We start from the raw sequence: 22110 nt of genomic DNA on the forward strand, positions 1-22110 counted from the left end.
CCACCACAGCCTGATCACTCTGCTGCCGTCTGGCAAGAGTTACAGAAGTATCAGCTGCCGAACAACCAGAGTTCAGAACAGCTTCTTTCCTCCGGCTGTGAGACTCCTTAATCCATCCTCCACCCTCTACATATAACGTGTTTTTGTGTTTTGTTATGGAAAATGGGAGTACACTGCATTTCGTTGTGCAACCCTGTTGTACAAAGACAATGAAAATATCCTTGTATGTGACTTTGACCCAGAAAATGCAGGTTTAAACCTAATTGCAGAGCAACTTTCACAACCTTGATGACCTTATTTTACTGGCGTGTATTTAGTTGAGTCGTCGTCTGTGTTTCCCACCTGGCTGTCTTGTGTTGTGGCTCCGGCCCAGTTCGTCTCCAGTACCTCCAGGGAGGACGCTGCCGTTTACTCCTCAGCTTCACCGCTCTGCTCTCGTCCTCTGGAAGAGGAGGAGGATGAGGGGGAGGAAGGCACCTCAGGGTTTGTCAAATATCTATATTATATTGGCTATACATCATCCCATAACTGAATAGGATACATTAAAATAGTAAAAATAAATAACAGTGACTCCTCTGTTTACATGACTTGCAATATTCTAGCCTAAAGCCTGTGATTTGGTTCAGGTTTAGGCCTCAAAATGTGACTATATGATAAAATTGGATGGACACAAATAAATACAGATAAACAGAAAGTCTTAAATAAATATTAGGATCTATAAAGCTAAAACAGAATAGTAGTTAAAATATAAATATATAAGTAATTGTATTTAGTGTCTGTATTAATGTGGAAACATAATATAAACAGAATATAGTTTATAAGGTTATAAAATATAATACCATAAAACAGTATCCTTTAATATAGTATGGGATGTAAGGTGAAGTGTAGTAATATAGTATAACATAATATATACTGTATAGTAGGCCCATAGTACTTTATAATAGGCCTGTCATAAGAGGCTCACCCCGTTTGGACGTCCGAGCTTCTTCAGTCCATCCAGAGGCAGCAGATGGAGGACCTTGTGGAGGACCTGGATCGCCTGTTTCAGCTTCCTCTGCTGCCTCAGAGCCGCAGCATCCAGGACCCCCGAGTCCACAAGGTTCTCAGTCCGCATCCCGGTGAGCATGACATCGGTATCAGAGTCGACCCGAGGCGGTGTGTGTTTGTGTGAGTGTGAGATCTGAATCTGTAGCCTTCACCAGTATATGTTTATGATGAGGAATCCCCGGTGATGAGTAATAAAGACACCCCCCACCATGACCAGTGCAGGTAGTCAAGTCAGACCGGAAACAAGTAGTACGACATCTGGTCTGAACGTTCAAAGTAAAACTCGATTAAAAAAACGTGGCAAATTTAAATTATCTGACATTTTGATGTGCGATACAGAGCTAAATCTGAACGTCCCTGTTTCAATAACAATATAGCCTGTACGGACATTTTCTGCAAACTGATACTTTCTCTTTCTGTCAAATTAAACCTTTAACAGAATAAGCAAAAACGTTAAATGAGGTGATTTTATCACACAAAAGACATAAAGTTTATTTTAATTCTAAATAATTGACACAATAGTTCCTCTGGTCATAGGTATATTTATTGCCAGACTAACTAAATTATAGCCCCCCCAAAACAACAGATAATGTTTGTTAAAGGAAATTACAAGTTCAGGTGAAGTTTATTCACAGTATATTTTCATATAAATGCATTTCAAAGTGCTTTATGGAAACAAAAAAGGAAAATATAAAAGAGCCAAAGTACTAAAACTAGAAGAGAGATAACAATATAAACACTAACACAATAACTATTAATGCAAATAGATTACATTATGAGAATCTTGGACCAAAAAAATATATTAACATAATCAAGTATAAACAGTTACATTGAAATGCATGAATACTGACTGCAGTGTTTTTAGATGGAAGACCAGCATAACTTGTTTGTGGGACTATATAATTAAAGCTGTAGCCGTTTAATGCAAATAATTATTGACTTTTACTTTGATGTTATTTTCCGGTTTGTTTGTGTCTCTCGTGGCAGCTTCAACACGGAACAAAACGTCACTTTATTGAATCGTGACTCCGTTAGAAATAAAATGATGTTGTGAATAAAATAAACATCATTTTCAACACAAATTCTTTTGTTAAAACGTTTTTTTTATTGAAACTTGTATTGTCATTTCCCTTTTTATAACTATACAAAAATAAAACCCAATATAGGACAAGAAATATAATAAAAAGTCGACATGTGTGCACGTTGCTCCACCTAATCAAAATGAGCAGAGTCTAAATTGTTGTTTGTTTTTAGATCCATAACTACAACTATAAAATGTGCTTGTATTAGTATTAATATCCCTGAGGTATAATAATACTTCATATTCCTGTATTATTACACACCTGTACACACTTAGATGTAAAGTCGCTGCGCTGGCTTTCAGTCAGTTAATTACTTCTAGGATAACTAATAATAACTAACAGTCTTGTATTGGTCTAAATGTATTCAAGGACGTTGATAATATTGGGTTAATTTGTTAATAGAGCACTGTAGGCTACCAAAGACTAAGATCAATCAGTGGTGAAATGTAGCTTTAGGTACATTTATTCATATACTCTCCTCAAGCACTAAATGGAGTACTTGTACTTGAGTATTCCCATTTTCTGCTACTTTATACTTCTTCTCCACTACATTTTGTAGACAAATATTAGACACACAAAATATTGATAAACTACTATGTTTTATTGGTTCAGCTACCTTTATACCTCTATAAAGATATACAAATGTTAGGTGTCAGCTGTACGTTTCATCCATCTGAGCCTCGCTTCTTCACTCCATTGCCCACATTCCCCCGTGTTTTTTTACCCACACGACCTTGTTTTCAACATGGATGCCGAAAAACCTCCCCACGCATCGCTGTTTATATTGCAGCAGAACCCATCAAACCACCTCCTGCGGCACACCGTGGCTTGCAATCCACAGTCTCGGTTGAATGTCGTCTTGAATTGAAGCTTAAATATTTATTTTATAACGACGACGCTGCGCATTTTCTGGTGAAAACAGCCCGAGACAATACGAAAACCGACGCGGAATGGCGTCTGCAAGGGGCCCGGGAAGCTGAATAACCTCAACGCAGCCTCGCTTAGACGAATCAGAGCGGGAGCTGTGATCTCTTCGACCAATCAGCGGGTCTGAATTGCGGGTAGGCGGGCGCAGTCGCTGAGGATTCTGCCGCAATACATGTTCCCGGCGTGTGGAGCGTTTCCTGCACTGGTGCATGGTGGTCGAACAGGAGGAATTGTTGGAAATTTTTCGGAGGTTAGTATATAAATTGGTTTTTACCCAGTATGCATTATTCCCACAGCCATCTCCGAGAGGGAGAGGGAGTGACGGGCTGCGACCGGGATTCAAAAGAAGGACGAGAAATAGCGTTTTCACGTGAAATACAAAATGACATCCAGCGAGTCAAAATGCTTAAGTTATCATTAATTAGCTCTTGTTTCCTAGTTATAGTAGCTCGTCTGGGAGCTGCATGGAGACAGCTAGATAGCACCTCCAGTTGTCACAGAGTCAGCCAAGACTACACACGTTAACTCCTTATTACTGTATTCTCGTTAACGTGATTATCCGCAACAATAAAGCTAGTTAAAGCCGCTAAAAGAAGTCGTGACAGCACCAATTCGGTTAGCGTAGTTAGCAATGCTGTTAGCATGGTGGCTAACCACCCTACTCCTCCGTTACATGACGTTACGTCTCGGCTGTGCATTCAAACATGCTATCAGTCAAGTGTGCTAACCGAGCAGCCTTTAACAGCCGCTCCACTATACTTAATATGTAATGTTTTATTACAGAGTGACACGTGTGGCAAAGTCATAGTTGTGCTAGCTACCCCCCAAAATGCTATATTCAAAATATCAAGCGCCAAAAAACAGCTGAGAGGAAATAAGAGCCCACTTAGGTGGTGGTCACTCATTAGCATAAAAAGTACAATATTTATAGAGCTGTGACTACAACTGTCAAGTTTGCTATGTTATGCCTTATTGATAATCTCTGAAGTATTATAATGCATCACTGACCTGTACTATACTTGTATACATACCTTTACTTTAATAATACATATTAATACTTTTACAAGTCTTCACCCACCATAACACTATAATTATTACTGTTCTATTGCCATTTTTACCATCTACACTTAAAGATACCAAAAGTTGAATGTGTGCTAAATATTTCCAGGGACAATGCACATTGATCAACATCAATGTAGAAGTGTCAGTGATGGTAATGCATTTTTTAAATGTTGTTCCTTAGCCTGATGTTAAAATGGCAATTAAAAGAACAATAAAACACACGACATGTAGACGTAGAACTGGTGAAATCAAAACATGGAGGAATAAAAAGCTCAGGGGACTAAGACAAGTGTCATGTATAGTAGGACATGTACAATGCAGACATTTAATACAAAACAAGGGTAAGCAGACAGGCAGTTAAAACATGACAACATAAAATCACATGACATTACAAAAGAGGAAGGTAAAACATAAAAACAAAACAAGCAAACCAACAAAAGGCTAAGTAAAATGAGAACAGACGGGGAACGCATGTGGTGACGAGGTATGACAGCATGTCTGGTCTGTTTTTTGAACCAATATTAAGGATTATAAGAGTCACTAGTGTATAATGGGATGTTTACAGTTATTTGTTAGAATTTAAGAGAAAATTAGTTTGGGAACATGCACCACAAAACCACAGTTACTGACACGATAAGGGCTTTGTGGTGGGTTATGCTTTATTCCCTGAATTTAAAGGCTCTGACTTCATGTGTCTCTCTGTGTCTGGGCTGATCATCCTGCAGCTGGCCGCCCTTGGGGAGGGTGTATAGTGTTGAAAGGCCGAAACACTCAATGACACAAGGGAACATTACTGATGATGTGTTCTGGGCCCAACTGTCCCAAAATTCTACAACCTAAACCAAGCCAAGATACACCCCACACAAGCTGGAAAACCCCCACTTGTCGATCATCAACCACTCAAAACAAGGTTAATTTCCTGGAAGTGCTCACCACCTTGGCACAAAGGACAGACAAACATCATGTCCTGTGTTTTTTGTTTTTTTGATTCTGACATGTGGACACCAGTATAGGTTTCAAATGTGTCTCTGTGTGTGTCTCCGCTCCAGCAGCTGAAGCATGCTCTTGGCCCAGATAAACCGGGACTCCCAGGGAATGGCAGAGTTTCACGATGCAGACGGGCAGCCGGTCACACTCTGTCTGACGGAGGCTGTGACGGTGGCAGGTGAGCTCAAGACTGGAATACAGCTCGATACGGACAACCGGCCAAAATATTTGTATTTCATATTTTCTTTTATGATAATGCTTTTGCTTTATTGCTGCTGAGTAAATAAGACAAAATCCCATGCAATAAATCTAAGTGTCATACTATAAAAAGTGCAGATGCATCTACTATAAACAATATGATGCATGACACATAAGGATGTTGCAGTAAATACTACTCAAATGCGAATATTGCAGACACAGTAGGACAGAGAGAGGTAACAGTGTGTTTGGTTCATAGAGGAATCACTGTTCATCAGATGTCTTCCTCTAGACTTTACAAGACTTATAACCTGGGAATTAATAGATGGTAATCAGTCATATAGAAATATAGTATTTCAACCCAAATTTGGGATGCAAAAAACAACAACTTCACCGTAATCAAGTCAATTTTATGTGCTTTGTTTGCCCACTATGAGATGATCAAGTATGTCAACATGAGCGCGCAGTGTGTATTTTAAAGGATATGAACTCAGGTCCGTGTACAACCATAACATGATGATCTTGCAACTTCCACGATCTTCTCGCTTCAAGTATTGTCATTTTCACGCCATTTTCCCAGATGGCGATCAGATGGAGAGCATGGACACCGTGAGCCTGCAGGCCGTCACTCTCGCAGACGGGTCCACCGCATACATCCAGCACGACTCCAAATCGTCCTTTTCGGATGGACAGTTCATGGACGGCCAGGTGATCCAGCTGGAGGACGGCTCTGCTGCCTACGTTCAGCATGTGTCGATGCCTAAAGGAGGTAGAATACAGATCTAAAAGCAATCGTTCATTTGTATTTTGACTGGATGACTTAACGCCATCTTACTACTGTGTAAATACTGTAGAGGTATCCAGGACATACAGCTAAGCAGAGCTTACTGTTTACTGTTTTAGGAGGGGACACTTTACAGCTTGAAGATGGACAAGCAGTTCAGCTAGAAGATGGAACAACAGCCTACATCCACACACCCAAAGGTAAAAAAAATAATAATAAAAGTACACCTACGAGCTTGATTTTCTCAGAGGATTTTGAGTTTGTTCCATATCTTTCTCATTTCATTCATTTTATTTAATAACATCTCGATGTAAGGGAGACAACGGTAACAAAAAAACTTGCATTGTTATGCTTTGTCAGTCATTTATGATGAAGAGTTGTAATGTTTTTGTATTTTTCTCAGTTTAACACAAGACATTACAAACTTACGTCAATAAGAAGAGAAATACAGTAAAAGAAGAATTCCTAGAAGTCCTTTTACAACCTTTAGAGGAGTGTACTAGTAACTTCAGGAGTTGGCTAGTTAGTTGTGTTAATGAACAGCTGACACACTTTACCTTAAATGCAGAGTACAGTGTCATGTGGCTGCATTCAGCTCAGATCTGTTTCTTTGAATGTAGAAATTGCACCGAAACTCAATGGTAACCCAAACCCAGTGTTTTGAAATATGCTCAAAGAAATGTAACAAATAGACCCAGAAATGTATTTGGTCATAACTCATGTCTTTATAGCTAAGAGATTTAGTCCAAAGAAACAGTAAGTTTGACTACATTCATGTAGGAAACCATCCATCCACGCTGAGCAAACAACCATCTCAGTTTTCACACTGGACCTGGTCCCAGTTTCTCTCCATGAACATCCGTCTCCTTGTTTCTGTGCAGAAGTATATGACCAGAGCGGCCTGCAGGAGGTGCAGCTGGAGGACGGCAGCACCGCCTACATCCAGCACACGGTGCACATGCCCCAGTCCAACACCATCCTGGCCATCCAGGCCGACGGCACCATCGCAGACCTGCAGGCCGAGGCCACGGCCATCGACCCTGAGACCATCAGCGTGCTGGAACAGTACACCGCCAAGGTAAACATGACGAGGAAACCTATTTTCTTCTCTACGCTGACATTGTTACTCTTTAATTTGATCTTTTGTCTGTTTATTTTAGTCATTGTTTGTGTGTGTATGTTTTGTCCCTTACATTCCCCTTGATTGTGAATGTTGATAACAGCGTGTACTGTAATAGGAAAGTGTCCCGTCTCCTTTCTGTCAGGTGGAGAATATTGAAAACCCCTTGGGGTCCTTCGGCAGAGTGGAAGTAGACAATGGCGTCCACATGCGGGTATCTTTTCTAGAATCTGTTATTCATTACTTTATTAATCCGTCCTCCAGGTTTAACAGTGGAGTCTAACTCGCGTGTCTTTCAGATTGTGTTACAGGGTCAAGACAGGTCAGCGAGGGGCTCAAACGTAGGAGAGAAGTCTTTCCGCTGTGAATACGAGGGCTGTGGAAAGCTCTACACCACTGCCCACCATCTCAAGGTGTGTGTGGGTTTGTTTTTTTGCTGTGTTGCCTACTCAAGTGTGGGCTTGTTTAAAGACAACATTTCCCTTTCAGCATCTTCCTGTGATGTTATTAGTTTATGTTTGCAGCCTGACTGCTACACAGTTTTGTTGTGTGTGTCCCCACAGGTACACGAGCGCTCCCACACTGGAGACAAGCCGTACGTCTGTGACTATCCAGGCTGTGGGAAGAAGTTTGCAACAGGTATCTGTGGAGACTTTCTCTCTCTCTGAGCCATCTCATTTACTTTAAAGACATTTTTTCAGTAATATCCTTATTAGTAACTTCCAATAACAAAAAAGCAGATATGTTTTTGCCCAAAAGAATATCAAAGACACAGAGATTATTGTCCAACATTAAAATGAGGCCTTCCCTTACATGTAAGACAAAATAATAACAGATAATAATAGTAATAACACAAAAGTTATAAATGAAGAAAAAAAGTGTTCCTCTGTTTTTCAAAAGGGTTCCCATATTGTTATAATCCATACTTTCACTCTTTGCACATTGTGTCAAACTCAAAGACGTAGTTCACATGTAACAGATCAATTCATTTTTCAAATAGTTCGGGCGAATGCAAGTGACCACTTACATTTACACCTCGCCACATTCATCAGTCTTCAAGAAGCGTTTACATTTAATAATGTGAGTCATCTGTTCCCGGGGTAGAGTAACGGGCAATTACTTAACTTTCCAAGAGAGTGAAATAACTCTTTTTGTAAGCAGTAAAAGTTTTAAGCCGTTTGCTATATAGTTTTAAAATAATTCACACATTGGAACATGTCTTATTTGTTTTATTTTTTGCCATATTGCATGATTTAGAGTATAGAGATCCAGCCTTCATCAGATCATTTTTGCGGATTACTTTGCAATTCTTTATTGATTGTTGTAATTCTTTCATTGAACACCTTGATGAATGTAATTACTGTAGTGACGTCAGCAAACTAACACTTTGAGATCAAAATAAATCTGCACTGAGGTGTATTGATTAACCCAGAAATAACTGTCATATCTGAGTGTTATTGACTCTGAGTTTCTGTTTTTTTTTAAGGGTATGGACTGAAGAGTCACTCACGCACACACACGGGGGAGAAGCCATATAGATGTCAAGAACTGAACTGCTGCAAGTCCTTCAAAACATCCGGAGACCTTCAAAAGCACACAAGGACTCATACAGGTACACAACAATACCAAGAACAATATCATTATATAATGATCCATAGGTCTGTCACAGGGTTTATCTTCTGTTTGCTATTACTGGGACCTTACATGATAACTGCTACTGGCCTCAGGGCTGTTGGTTTGATACAGAAATGAGAATCTAGAATTGTGTTATTGTGTTCAGAACTACCAGGCCAGAGTCACGCACCTCATGTTAGTAAACAACACAGATTGGGGTGCAGTGCCTCCGTCCAGAATAGGCTGAACACATTACATGGTTCTGTTATCTGGATGTGTGGAGCTGAATTTCCCCACAAAGTGCTGGAGGACTTTTCAAGCACGGGGTCGTCACAAGACGCAGGACTCTGGGCTGCTGCTGTTTGTTTTTGAAAAAAACGATTTTTAAAATCTCATTGGGAGAGAGAGACTTATAGATTACCAGCACGTGTGATGTCAAACCCTTTGAGTTTCCTCAACAATTTAAAAATCAACACATAGAACTGGTCACAGCATTATTGACAATACCCCCAAAAATATCAGTGAACCCATACAATGACTTTTGTAAAAGATATGGAGACATAGAACTGGAATAATGAGTAACCCCTTAAACCACTGACATCCCATATCTTGTCTGCAGGGGAGAAGCCTTTCAAATGTCCGGTCGATGGCTGCGGCAGGTCGTTTACCACCTCCAACATCCGCAAAGTTCACATCCGAACACACACCGGGGAGCGGCCGTACTACTGCTCTGAGCCAAGCTGCGGACGGTCATTCGCAAGTGCCACCAACTACAAGAACCATATGAGGATACACACTGGTGAGTCCTCTTTACGTCACAGTCTGTGACGTGTAATGAGTCATGAAACCGAGGTTTGGTGTCCTACTCGGGCACAACTGACCCCCAATATTGAGTTAAGCACATAAATACAACTGTGTGAATAGTTTGCAGAAAACAATATGGCTCATACATAAAGATTCCAGCATTATTATGGGTTGTGTTTGCAAGAAACAATTTGTTACAAGTACTTGAGCATTGCAATAAGGATTGAAAATGTCACTTTTTAAAAAAAAATATTAAAACCTCCTTTTCTACTTCTCCAGGAGAGAAACCTTATGTCTGCACAGTGCCTGGCTGTGAAAAGCGCTTCACAGAATACTCCAGCCTTTACAAACACCACGTGGTTCATACACCCTGCAAACCTTACAACTGCAACCACTGTGGGAAAACCTACAAGCAGATCTCAACACTGGCCATGCACAAACGCACAGCGCACAACGACACGGAGCCCATCGAGGAGGAGCAGGAGGCCTACTTTGAGCCCCCAACAGGTGGGTGAAAATATAATCACAAAAGGTTATTTTGATGAAGCTCTGTGAGATGTATAAGAATATAGAGCTGCAACGATTAGTCGATGGCCCAAAGAAATACATCGGCAACACTTTTAGTCATCGTTTCAGTCATTTTTTAAGCAAAAATGCTAAACGGTGTCTGGTGTCAGCTTCCTCAGATAGAGAATTTGATCCTTTCCTTTGTTTTATGTGATAATAAAATTATTATATTTATAGTGACGACTGTTGGTCGAATATAATAAGCCATCTGAATACATGGCCTTTAACTGTGGGAAATGAGAACAAGCATTTTTAAACTGATTTCTCAAAATCAAAACAAGCAGGTTAATACAAAGTGAAAATTATTGTCAATAACTGTTGAATTAAATGTAATTGTTAGCAGAAAATGAACAACAACTAGCTAAGAACAACCTTGGACTTCAAAGAATGATCGAATAGTTCACTGTGAATATTGAATAGTATTTGTTTGAAATGTACATTCCTAATACCTACAGGGAATGTCTGTGATATCAACAAATGGGATACCACAAAGAAATAGTATGATATAAATATAAGTGTAGAGAAAGTGAGGAGATACAAAATGTCCCACCAAAGACGATTATAACACGAGACCATATTAAGCAGAAATAAATGTAAAAGAAAGAAATATATGAAACACAATACAAAAACGAAATACAGGAAATACACACAGAAAGAAAACAAAGTATGAATTTAATTACTGAGCAACATGGCATAACTGTCTCAAATAGTGACAAACAAATAAAATCTTTTAATCTCAAATTCAGACGCCATTGATGACCCCAACGTCAGCTACACGACGGCGGTGGTCGAGGCGGACGACTCCGGCTCAGAGCAGCTTCCTGTGGAGGGATCGGACATGATTTGTCAGCAGCACGTTGCATTGGTAACGCAGGAGGATGGGACGCAACAGCAGGTAATGGGAACGCAGTGACATCACATCACACAATGACATCACAAACGAAAAGAGAAATCACAGTTCGAGGGCTTAAAATGGGGAAAAGGCATCTGTTATATAAGTGTTTGTAATTAACAATGTTCAAACCTAAAGAAAATTGCATTTTTAATTCAAGGTGCATTTGGTCGCATGTCAGTAGCATGACCGAAGTAATAACGATACTAATAAACTTTATTTATATCACAGTTTTCCTAACAAAGTGATTTACAAGGTAAAAAAAACAACAACATACAATAAGATCATCAAACATAGGAAATTGAAAATTGACTTTAAAAGTAGAGAAGAATAACCATCATATCCATCAACATGTTTGTGTGTGTGTGTGTGTGTGTGTGTGTGTATATATATATATATATATATATATATATATATATATATATATATATATATATATATATATATATATATATATATATATATATATATATATATATATATATATATATATATATATATATATATATATATATATATATATATATATATATATATATATCTATATATATATCTATATCTATATATATATCTATATATATATATATATATATATATATATATATATATCTATATCTATATATATATATATATATATATATCCTCTGAAAGCACTTATAGTCGTCCCCAATCGTCACATTGTGTTCTTCGCTCTGTATTTTGTGCCTCACACATCAGGTCAGTATCTCTGAAGCAGACTTACAAGCCATGGGGGGCACGATCACGATGGTGACCCAAGAAGGTACGACCATCACCATCCCGGCCCACGAACTGGCAACGCAAGGTGCTCACTCGGTTACAATGGTAACAACAGACGGCTCAGAAGAACAGGTAAACAACTGACCGACTGTTGTGTGGAACGTAGAAAAAAATGTTTGAATGATTTGCTTTTGGGGTATTTTGTGTACATATATAATTGTATTGTATTTGTGTTACTTAATTAACTGAGCTGAGCTTCATAATACCAGACAATCTTGAATATTAACACAAAATAAACATAACATTACGAGTATGTTATATAATGATATACAGTATAACAATTACAATTTCAACAAGCATTTGTTTTATAAACAATTAAACGGCAGCACTGCTGGAGACAGTGTGGGCAGACGACGATCACTAATCACCAATATCTTCTTGTGTTGTATAAACAATACAAACATTCTTGCGCACGGTTATTCAGATTGTTGAGGAGATTTTATGCTAAAAATCTTCTAGGTATCTTAAGTTTTCTAGGGACCCTCGGATTGTGTACATCCTTCAAAAGAAGTACATCTATCTCTTCAAACTCCTAATGATTCATGTAAACAGGCCATCACAGACCAGGATGGAGACATGTAGAGGAAATATACTCCAGAGAAAACCTGACTCCTTATCTAAGGACTAATCAGGGAAAAAAGACAATCGGCCCAAACAATTCTCTGTCGGACCTCCGAAATTGCACCAACTGTGGTCACTGATTGATTTGTGATTGATTGTCTCTCGTCTCCCTCAGGTGGCCATCATGACGTCGGACATGGCCGCGTTCCAAACCGTGGAGGAGGCTGGCTACAGCCAAGAGCAGGATGACATTCATCCTGTCACATTACTGGCCACCTCCAACGGCACTCACATTGCTGTGCAGGTTGGTAGAATGACACCATAGGAGTGAAAACACTGGTGGGATGAGTTCATGTCTGCGGATTTGCTTAGTTAACTTTATTGAAGAAGAAGAAAGAAGAAGACTGGAAACATCGGCCATGTTGTTTAAATGCAGAAAATCTGTGAAATGGATCATTTGGGAAGTAGAGGCCCATTATATTCAGAAATATTAGTTATAGACTTGGTATTGATCCCACAAAGTCTGCTGCATTTCTGATTGATTGCTTTTGCTGAGAACGACACTCAGTGTGCTGCTGTTCATACGATACTGACAAGAGTTTAGATGACACTGACAGGAGTTTAAATGATACTGACGGGAGTTTAAATGATACTGACGGGAGTTTAAATGATACCGACGAGAGTTTAAATGACACCGACGGGAGTTTAGATGATACTGACGAGAGTTTAAATGACACCGACGGGAGTTTAGATGATACTGACGGGAGTTTAGATGACACTGACGGGAGTTTAGATGACACTGACGGGAGTTTAGATGACACTGACGGGAGTTTAGATGATACCGACGGGAGTTTAAATGATACCGACGGGAGTTTAAATGACACCGACGGGAGTTTAGATGACACCGACGGGAGTTTAGATGACACCGACGGGAGTTTAGATGACACCGACGGGAGTTTAAATGACACTGACACTAATCAAAATCCATGATGACCGCCAGCGCTAAATCTGCAGAATAAAGAGGAAGCCAAATTTCTAATAACAAGTTACTGCTGTGGTTTTATTTCTCAGTACGAAAATGAATCCAAATACAAATAGAAGTGTTTTAACGACATATTCCGTTTAATTCAAGTACTAAATGAGCTATTCTAGCCTGAAACCCCAGAGGGACGAGGATGGCATCAAAGGTTGCAGGTCTCATGACCGATACCTTTATTCATGATGGAAAACCCTGTTTTGATTGACTCACTCTGGCTCTTTCTGTCATGCTAATCACAAAGCAAACGCTCTTTTTCCACCTTTAATCAACATGTGACGAAAGCCTTTTAACACCAGTCGGCGGTGGTGTTGTCTTTCATGGGGGCGTCGGGGTAAATCCGTAGTAGTGATCGGTTATCAGTATGTCGATCAATGATCGTATAATGCACATTGTTCTCCTTCTCTCTGTAGCTCAGCGATCAGCCTTCGCTGGAGGAAGCCATCAGAATAGCATCAAGAATACAGCAAGGAGAGTCGCCGGGCCTGGATGATTGATGGACTCATTATGGACCATGATTTAGGATAATAACAAACAAAGAACATCTCAATTGGACTATATCAACGAGAGAAATCACAAGTCTTCCTCCGTGTTTTTGTTCCACTAAAGAACTTAGCTTTTATGTGTACATAGAATTTTGATAACTGGAGTTCTGCTATGCTATTTTGTTCCCCAAACCAGAAGAGACGGGAGAGGGGGAAATGCTTTCTTATGTTTATGGTGCACAGTGCACAGTGCAGTGTACAGCTAACGCTATTTCTAATAAAAAAAACAAGATTAAAAAAAAGTGTGATTAGTTGATTGTACTTGATTTTAAATACCTGTTAAACATAATTGTACTTATTAATTAATTTATATATACGTATATATATAAAACAATGCAAGTATTTATGCATTATAACGACAGACAAACAAACTATTAAGGCCTGTTTGGTGGATAAACATTGTGAAAACACAACCTTACAGATGTAGAAGACAAATAGAGCAGAGTGCACATGTTTCCAGATGTCAGCCTTAATCAAAAACACCTGATAAGAGACAGTGTACAAGGCACATATTCACACATATACAATTTGGGAAAATATATTTTCATGTTGGTTTTTAAAAATCCATGTTTAGACTTAAGCAGTGATTGAAATTAACTACATTTACTCAAATACTGTACGATTTAGAGATAACGCTACTGTTACTTGGGTTTTATTTGTTATCATTGCTCCTAGTTCTCTTATATTGTACTTTCTTCTACAGATGTTTGAAAAACCAACAATATATAAAGTGGCTAAAATTCACTCAATCTCAACACGCTGCTAAATTAATATTATACTTTGTTAGTTATAAAAAATCATATATAAAACAATGCAGTAACACAAAGGTCCTTTATGCATAATTAATTAATCAAGTAATTCTTTCTAACAATATTTAGGCTAAGAATATAATTAAATAAGTTTGTTTTTTTACTTGTAAATCAGTATGTTTGTATATTAATATTACTTGCAACTGAGTATGTTTACATTGTAGTATCTGTTTATATTGAAGTAATGGTCACTTTCATATAGTTATATTATATTGGAATATTAATACTGATTCTTTAATATCACAACTGTTTGAGGTGGAGCACATGTTAACTACATTATTACTGATAGTTAAATGTATAATGCAGTATCATATTTTAGAAATGTTTTGTCATATAAATGTAATGGATTAAAAAGTACACTATATCTCTCTGAAATGTAGTGGAAGTATAGGGTGACATGAAACTTAAATACTCAAGTAAAGTAAAAGTATAGAGTAAATGCACTGGTGGGTGTGCTTTATGACCACTGGGAACCGTTTTATTGCCTTAAAGTAATTGTTTTATTTGCATTGTATGTCGTATCAACCATAAACTGAGCATAAAGGGGTCCGTATTGAAACTGGACCTTGATATATATTCATGTGTCGCGGTTTCCTTGATCACACCGTGTAAACAATGGACGCATTGTCTCGATTAAAGTAATTGTGTGACTTGAAAGATGGGCACGCGGCGTTCGCGCCAGATCGCTGCCGCTTACTCCACGGATGACGTAACGCCTCCTTCTGGAACGCCCTTCTTTCAAAAAATCCGAGACGCGCTCTGATTGGCTGCGCGGGGGCCATGTGACTAACGGTCGCGGGAAGTCCTTCTGCCACGCGCGTTGATAGGAAAGGCTCATTCAAACTTTTTGTGTGTTGTAAACATTAGTGTGGGTTTTATTGCGTGTTAAGACGTGTACCTTCGTGGGTGAGCCATCGAGAGGTTAGTGACGGATACCGATACTCGACCGGACCGAGTAGTGCATGTGTTTGTTCTTTATTTTGTGTTTTAACACCGTCTTCGGGACGTTGTTCCTCTTCGCTACTCCGGGGCCATTGCTCCGCGTTGGATGGGCGTGTTGGAGGAGTTCGCACACGTTAACGTTTCCTGGGATGGTAACTGACCTTTAAGCGACTCACGGTACTTTTTTGGACACTTGTACCGATACCTTTTTAACTTTAAGGTAGTTAGAAGTTTACTAGCTTCGTGTTGTTTTTCTTATTTTAGCGAGAATCGTCACTGCTAACAGTAGTGGGGGTTCAACCACGTGATTTTATTTTATTTTTCCCCGTCGACGACGACCCCGGGTGTTTTAAAATCCTTACAAAAATGTCGAGCTGCGGTCGACATGGGCACGGATCTCCTCCTCCTAAAGCTCCGGTAATAATTCGGCAGAAGTTACAGTTCACGTGTAGCGACGGAGAGGACGAGCCCATCGAGGACGTCAACAACAGCACCGGAGGAGAGTCCGGCTTCACGGAGATGGACTCCCCGATGCCAGTGCGACGGGACACGGTCGACAACGGTAACAGCAGCCCGCTGAACCAGTCCGACGTGGAGCTGTGGGACGAGGAGAGCTTCGGTTCTCCGTCTCACCTGCTGCGGTCACCGAGCAGCGTCGTATTCGCCAACTGCTCGCCGTCGCCGCGGAAGGCTCTCTCTTCTCGGCTGTACGGAGCAGGAGGGTTATCACCGGAGCGGTCCTTCGTGCAGGACGACGGGGACGGATCCAGCTCTCCGATCCCAGACTGTCCCGACACACCTCCGCACAAAACTTTCAGAAAACTCAGACTTTTTGACACACCGCACACACCAAAGGTTGGTATTTGTTGATAATAGAAGTACATCGATGTTAAGTGTTTATTAGAGAACATTGGCCTTCTTTTTACATGGGTTAAAGTTTGGTATCTGCTTGCAAAAACACGCCCACACAACATTTTACAGTACTTTTTTTTTTTTTTTTTCTCTAGATCTCTACAATCATATTTTGGGCTTTTGCACATTTATTTTGCTGCTTTTGGATTTTGTCACTTGTTTATTTGGGAAGAAACAAGTAACACCGATACTATATCGATGTTAAGTGTGTATTGGAGAACATTAGCCTTCTTTTTGCATGGGTTAAAATTCGGTATCGCCTTGCGTCCACACAACATTTACAGTACTTTTTTTCTTCTAAATGTCTACAATCATATTTTGGACTTTTTTGCACATTTATTGCTTTTGGAGTTATCACTCTTTTAAATTGGGAAGACAATCAGACAAAAACAAGCAACACCAAGCTTAAGTAAACACCAGGTCGGTTTTTAGAGTTCAGATAACCAGGTTGACCCACTTAATGCTCCACTGTACTGTTGCGTAATGCTCCACTGTAACAGGCTGTCGACCAGCCAAATGATTCAGGGATCTGAAGTTGTATGTCTGGACATGTTTGTTTTTCTGAATCCTAGATTACACAGCAAGTTTAGATACAGTACTTTATTTCAGAACTACACTCCCCTTTTTGTGTAATCACACTCTTTTATGCAGTAGATATTCTGCTTTTAAATCTTCTAAAGGTAATTAACAACGCACTAAATCTGTCTTTTATTTTTGTCCCTCAGAGCTTGCTGTCCAGAGCCAGGGCCTCCGGCTCGGGATCCTCCAGCAGGAGAGTTGCCCTGTTCAAGAATGTGGACCCTTCAGGAAAGTCACTCACAGACACCAGCAGGAGACAGCAGACCCCCCTGGTCAACTTTAACCCCTTCACACCCGACTCCCTCCTCATCCAGTCTGCCACACAGCAGAGAAACAGGAAGCGAGCACACTGGAATGAGTGAGTTTTTCCTGTCTTGTTAGAAATACCCTTCTGTCTTTAGAGAGGGACCAATCCCAAGAATCTGTTGTACCTAAAACACCTGCAGATTGTTGTACTTGTCCAAAATAGCTGAGGGGGGGAGGTGACAAACTGTAGTCAATATTTTGGTTGCATACGTTCCTGGTCACTTTGTGTATTATAACTTTTAATCTTACAGTAATGCAAAACCTGTTACCCGCCATGCTGGACAGGTTAACCTTTTATCTTGAGCACAGATTGGACCCATTGTTATAATAACCAGATACGTTAAAGCCGTTGACTAAGTGTGCATGGGGGTTTGGCTGGGAACCAAGACCTCATGGTTTCTGGTGGACTCTGCCATGTGCTTGTGAAGCCCCCGGTGCTGCCCCCTGCTGTACAGAATGCTAACCAACAGCGTCTATGTCTTCTGTCTTTCAGCTCCTGTGGAGAAGACATGGAGGCGAGTGACGGTGAGGGAGAGGAGGAAGTCTTGCCACCATCCAAGGTAATTAACCGTTCACGTGATTTACATTGACATACAGTGATGCACACGTCACTGTTGGGAATATCGTTTATTTATTTCTCTTCACTGGACACTTGTTGCATATTGTGCAGATTCAATATTTCACAAAACGGTGTGTGTTCAGCACACGCTTCATCTTCAGAGTTGCAACAAATGATGTTTGCATCATTGAATAACCTGTTGGTGTTTATTTCAGTTAGATGATTGATCATAAAGCATATTAAATGTAAAAAAAATAGTAAAATCCTGACATGACATGGAAAATATTCTGTATTTTTTGTTGGATAAATGACTGTTTTGCGATCCAAAACTAATTTTTCTGTAACGAGGATTTAATGTAATTACACCATTAGAGCACAAGTGGATGTATTGAATAAACATTGTAACAAACATGCATATCCAATACAGAGAGTCGGTAGATGTATTGCACATAAATAGTTTTAACTACAAAATGTACTAGCAAAATTACTACTCCACATGCCTTGTTATATGTAGATGGGTTAAAACCCATTTGCAGAGGAGATCTCTTGATTTAAATGGTTATGAAAAGTGTTTGTTGTGAAGCAGCTGAAATGTTAATAATAAATGTGTTGTTCTGCTCTCAGAGGATCACCATGATGGAGAGCAACATGATGTCCAGGTACACCTCAGAGTTCCTCGAGCTGGAGAAGATCGGCTGTGGAGAGTTTGGTGCCGTTTTCAAGTGCGTGAAAAGACTCGATGGCTGCATCTACGCCATCAAGAGATCGAAGAAACCTCTGGCAGGATCAATAGACGAGTAAGTTGACTTAATCACAACCTGAAACGGTCTTGCCGGAGATAATGTCTTTTTTTGGGAGGGAGGGGGGGGGGGGCTCGTTACCTGAAGTCTAGTGTCAAAGATGTCTATTCTGAGCCTTAAAATGTTTGTAAGAAACTTAAATAACTTTGTGGTGCAGTTCGTTTTGTTTTGCACTTATCAAAGTGGTGGTTGTGCAGGTTTTTAAATGAAACTTTCAGCCTCAATAATCAATATTATAGAGTACACAAAGCACCTAAAGTGCTCCTTTGCGTAATTGGATCTACAAGTTGGTATAAGTTGTTAATTAAACCGGTGTTTCCCCTCCTCCACAGACAGAACGCCCTGCGGGAGGTGTACGCTCACGCCGTGCTGGGCCAACACCCCCACGTGGTGCGCTACTACTCCGCCTGGGCCGAGGACGACCACATGCTCATCCAGAACGAGTACTGCAACGGCGGCACGCTCTCCGATGCCATCGCCGAGAACTACAGGCGGCTCAGTTACCTGACCGAGCTGGAGCTGAAAGACCTGCTGCTGCAGGTCACGCGGGGACTCAAGTACATCCACTCTACGTCTCTGGTGCACATGGACATCAAGCCCAGTGAGTACTTTGAGATGTGACAGTTACACTAATGGTAGTCGCGATAGAGAATTCTGGACTTTAAATACTACAGATAACACTTCTATATTTGTGTATTTTAAACAGGATCTAGAGTATTATCAACATTTAGAGGTCAGAAACTAATGGAAATGTCAACCCCCTTATTTAAGGTAATATCTTTATTTCACGGAAGTCTGTATCCAGCTGTGATGAATGTGATGATGACGAGGGACTGACCACCAGCGTCGTCTACAAAATAGGTAAGCTGCTTCCATGTCTTCCTGTGTGATAACTTTGTTTTGTTTACTAATATTAATCTCTGTAAAGATGGTCATGGCTTTAATCTATTGATTGTGATTCCTCGCCAGGTGATCTTGGTCATGTGACACGAGTGAACAACCCTCAAGTGGAGGAAGGTGACAGCAGATACCTGGCCAATGAAATTTTACAAGAGGTTTGTCATCTTTCTCTTAAGAACTGCCTTTACTTTTGAACAGAGCTTCACAAAGGTGTTAACGTTTCTCCTCGTTGGTCTGGTTTCCTGTTTCGTAGGACTACAGTAAGTTGACGAAGGCGGACATCTTTGCTCTGGCTCTGACCGTCGTCAGCGCCTCTGGGGCGGAGCCTCTTCCCACCAACGGAGACAAATGGCACGAGATCCGAGAGGGAAAACTGCCCGCCATCCCACAAGTGCTTTCTCCAGAGTTTCTTAGTCTTCTCAAGGTAACGGACAACTCTCTGTGTCTTACTTCTATCAGTGCGTTCATGTTGAATCAGATCAGCTATGTGAACACTAGACATCCTCTGTCGGAGGGTGTCTGCATGTTGATAATTCCTTTCTAAATTTGTTCAATTTCTTTCAAAATAAAGGCCCTTAAGAAAATGTTTTTGAGACGACTTAATGCTGTTTTTTTTTTTTGTTTTTTTTAACTTGAATTGTTTATCTCTGCTGTAAAACTGTAACTTAAGCTGTTTATAGCTAATTTAGCTGTGAGCATCATCAGTGCTGAGATAATGAGTTGAATTAATTAACTATAAATCATTTCTATTGGGAGATGACTTTGTGTGCTTTCTTGTTGTCGCATCCTTGTTGAGCAGCTTTTTTACTGAATCTTTTGTGTTTTCTCGTCTATCAGCTGATGATCCATCCCGATCCAAGTAGACGGCCGTCAACGTCTGAACTCATCAAACACCCGGTGCTCCTCACTGCTGCCAGAATGAGTGCCGATCAGCTCCGAGTCGAGCTCAACGCGGAGAAGTTCAAGAACGCGCTGCTCCAGAAGTAAGTATTCAACAACAAAGGCGGCGCTATTGAGCTCATTATTGCTCATCAGCGGGTGGGACACTGTTTATTAGATAAACCTGTTTACGTGGTCAAAGCCTTCAGGTCTCAATCATAACCGTCTCCCTTTGTCTTCCTCAGGGAGCTGAAGAAGGCCCAGCAGGCTCGAGCTGCAGCCGAGGAGAAGGTTTTGTCCACCGACAGGATCCTGACCCGCTCCACAGTCCAGTCGAATCCCAGAACCTCCAGACTCATCGGCAAGAAGATGAACCGGTCGGTCAGCCTCACCATCTACTAATGCGTCAATCCACCCAGACAGGAAGTGAAACACGAAGGCTCATGGACCTATTTAATTTGGTCTCTTTACGTTTTTATTTTCAAAGTGAACACTCAGTCGTGGTGGAACTTGAACTCATCTCCATAAACTCTCATTGCCAACATGGTTCAGCCCTTCCTTTTTTATGGACTTCTACTGTCATTCCTGAAAGGTAGTTACTTTACCTTTTTTTACACTCGGTCATTCCTTAAGATAAACGTCGGGCTCTATCACCGTTTCTGTCCTTGCACTTCCTCTTCGACAAAGCCGAAGCCTGTTGGCAGCGGATCGGAGCCGCAGTGAAGCTCTCTTCAGTGTGAATGTACTTGCCGTGCGCACCTTACTGCCTGTCAAATGCCTGATGCTGGGTACCAGGGGGTCTGAGAAGTGACAATTTCTGTGTTTGTATGGAGCACTTTGGAGGCAACACCTGGAACTTGCCACATTTTTTATTTTATTTTTAAAGAGAAAAAGAAAACCTGCTGCTATTGATGTTTTGTGTGTATCGGGGTTTGGCCCATTTCAGGTTGGATCGTTCTGGAGGTCATTGGCTCTTATTTTAACGTAGCAGGAGTCTGTTTCCCCCCCCCCCCGTTTAATGTCTATTCTTCTGGATGGATGGAAAATAGATAATACCGTTTGAGCAAAAAATCATTCGTTTTGTTTTGGAGTACCAAAACCAGTGAGCGAACTCATTATCTACGAGGTTAGAACTGATCCATAGTGTTTTAATTACCCTGTTGATAGGTGCTGCCAACCCTGCCTGTAGCATTAGAACAATCATCATCCCGTTCTTTAGGTTCTCATGTGTTCTGTTATTTTATTTTTCCCACAATGCTACTCTTCTATTTCTGGTTTGAACAGTTTTCCTCTTTTATTTTTTATTTTTTTTTGTTGTTTATTGTAACCTCAAACACAAAACAACCTTTGTGTTGTTAACCTTGTACATATGTTCTTTTAATAAATTCTTACCATCTACA

The 22110-nt window shown here is 40.3% G+C and overlaps 2 protein-coding genes across 7 annotated transcripts; both read left to right on the plus strand.

Moving 5' to 3' along the window:
• The first annotated feature begins 3133 nt into the window (after positions 1–3133).
• Positions 3134–14266, plus strand: znf143b (zinc finger protein 143b). 6 transcript variants are annotated; one of them, XM_076089584.1, is made up of 16 exons: positions 3198–3306; positions 4844–5028; positions 5168–5283; positions 5884–6072; positions 6207–6287; positions 6969–7165; positions 7353–7421; positions 7507–7620; positions 7771–7846; positions 8694–8819; positions 9441–9620; positions 9905–10132; positions 10939–11087; positions 11802–11954; positions 12619–12747; positions 13893–14266. In XM_076089584.1, exons 3-16 carry the CDS (start codon positions 5178–5180, stop codon positions 13974–13976), a joined length of 1881 nt encoding a protein of 626 aa, XP_075945699.1. In that variant the 5' UTR covers positions 3198–3306; positions 4844–5028; positions 5168–5177; the 3' UTR covers positions 13977–14266. The 6 variants fall into 6 exon arrangements, with proteins under 6 accessions (XP_075945698.1, XP_075945699.1, XP_075945702.1 ...); XM_076089585.1 differs by lacking the exon at positions 3198–3306 and adding an exon at positions 3363–4602; XM_076089583.1 differs by lacking the exon at positions 4844–5028 and having other exon boundaries at positions 3134–3306.
• Positions 14267–15638: 1372 nt separating this feature from the next.
• On the plus strand, positions 15639–22110 carry wee1 (WEE1 G2 checkpoint kinase). Its single transcript, XM_076089588.1, has 10 exons — positions 15639–16630; positions 17413–17624; positions 18066–18132; positions 18756–18928; positions 19264–19532; positions 19703–19792; positions 19901–19986; positions 20085–20255; positions 20669–20814; positions 20956–22110. Exons 1-10 carry the CDS (start codon positions 16142–16144, stop codon positions 21110–21112), a joined length of 1860 nt encoding a protein of 619 aa, XP_075945703.1. The 5' UTR covers positions 15639–16141; the 3' UTR covers positions 21113–22110.

The sequence above is a fragment of the Anarhichas minor genome, unplaced genomic scaffold, assembly GCF_050575085.1.
Source record: "Anarhichas minor isolate MPS153535 unplaced genomic scaffold, ASM5057508v1 ptg000011l, whole genome shotgun sequence".
NCBI lineage: Eukaryota > Metazoa > Chordata > Actinopteri > Perciformes > Anarhichadidae > Anarhichas > Anarhichas minor.

Excerpts from the sequence above, each read along its gene's own strand:
- znf143b (XM_076089583.1), top strand. The coding sequence starts at position 5,178 with ATGCTCTTGGCCCAGATAAACCGGGACTCCCAGGGAATGGCAGAGTTT. Across the intron at positions 10,133-10,938 it reads CTACTTTGAGCCCCCAACAG|ACGCCATTGATGACCCCAAC; the intron begins GTGGGTGAAAAT and ends TCTCAAATTCAG. Across the intron at positions 12,748-13,892 it reads GCACTCACATTGCTGTGCAG|CTCAGCGATCAGCCTTCGCT; the intron begins GTTGGTAGAATG and ends TTCTCTCTGTAG.
- wee1 (XM_076089588.1), top strand. The coding sequence starts at position 16,142 with ATGTCGAGCTGCGGTCGACATGGGCACGGATCTCCTCCTCCTAAAGCT. Across the intron at positions 19,533-19,702 it reads GCACATGGACATCAAGCCCA|GTAATATCTTTATTTCACGG; the intron begins GTGAGTACTTTG and ends CCCTTATTTAAG. Across the intron at positions 20,256-20,668 it reads AGTTTCTTAGTCTTCTCAAG|CTGATGATCCATCCCGATCC; the intron begins GTAACGGACAAC and ends CTCGTCTATCAG.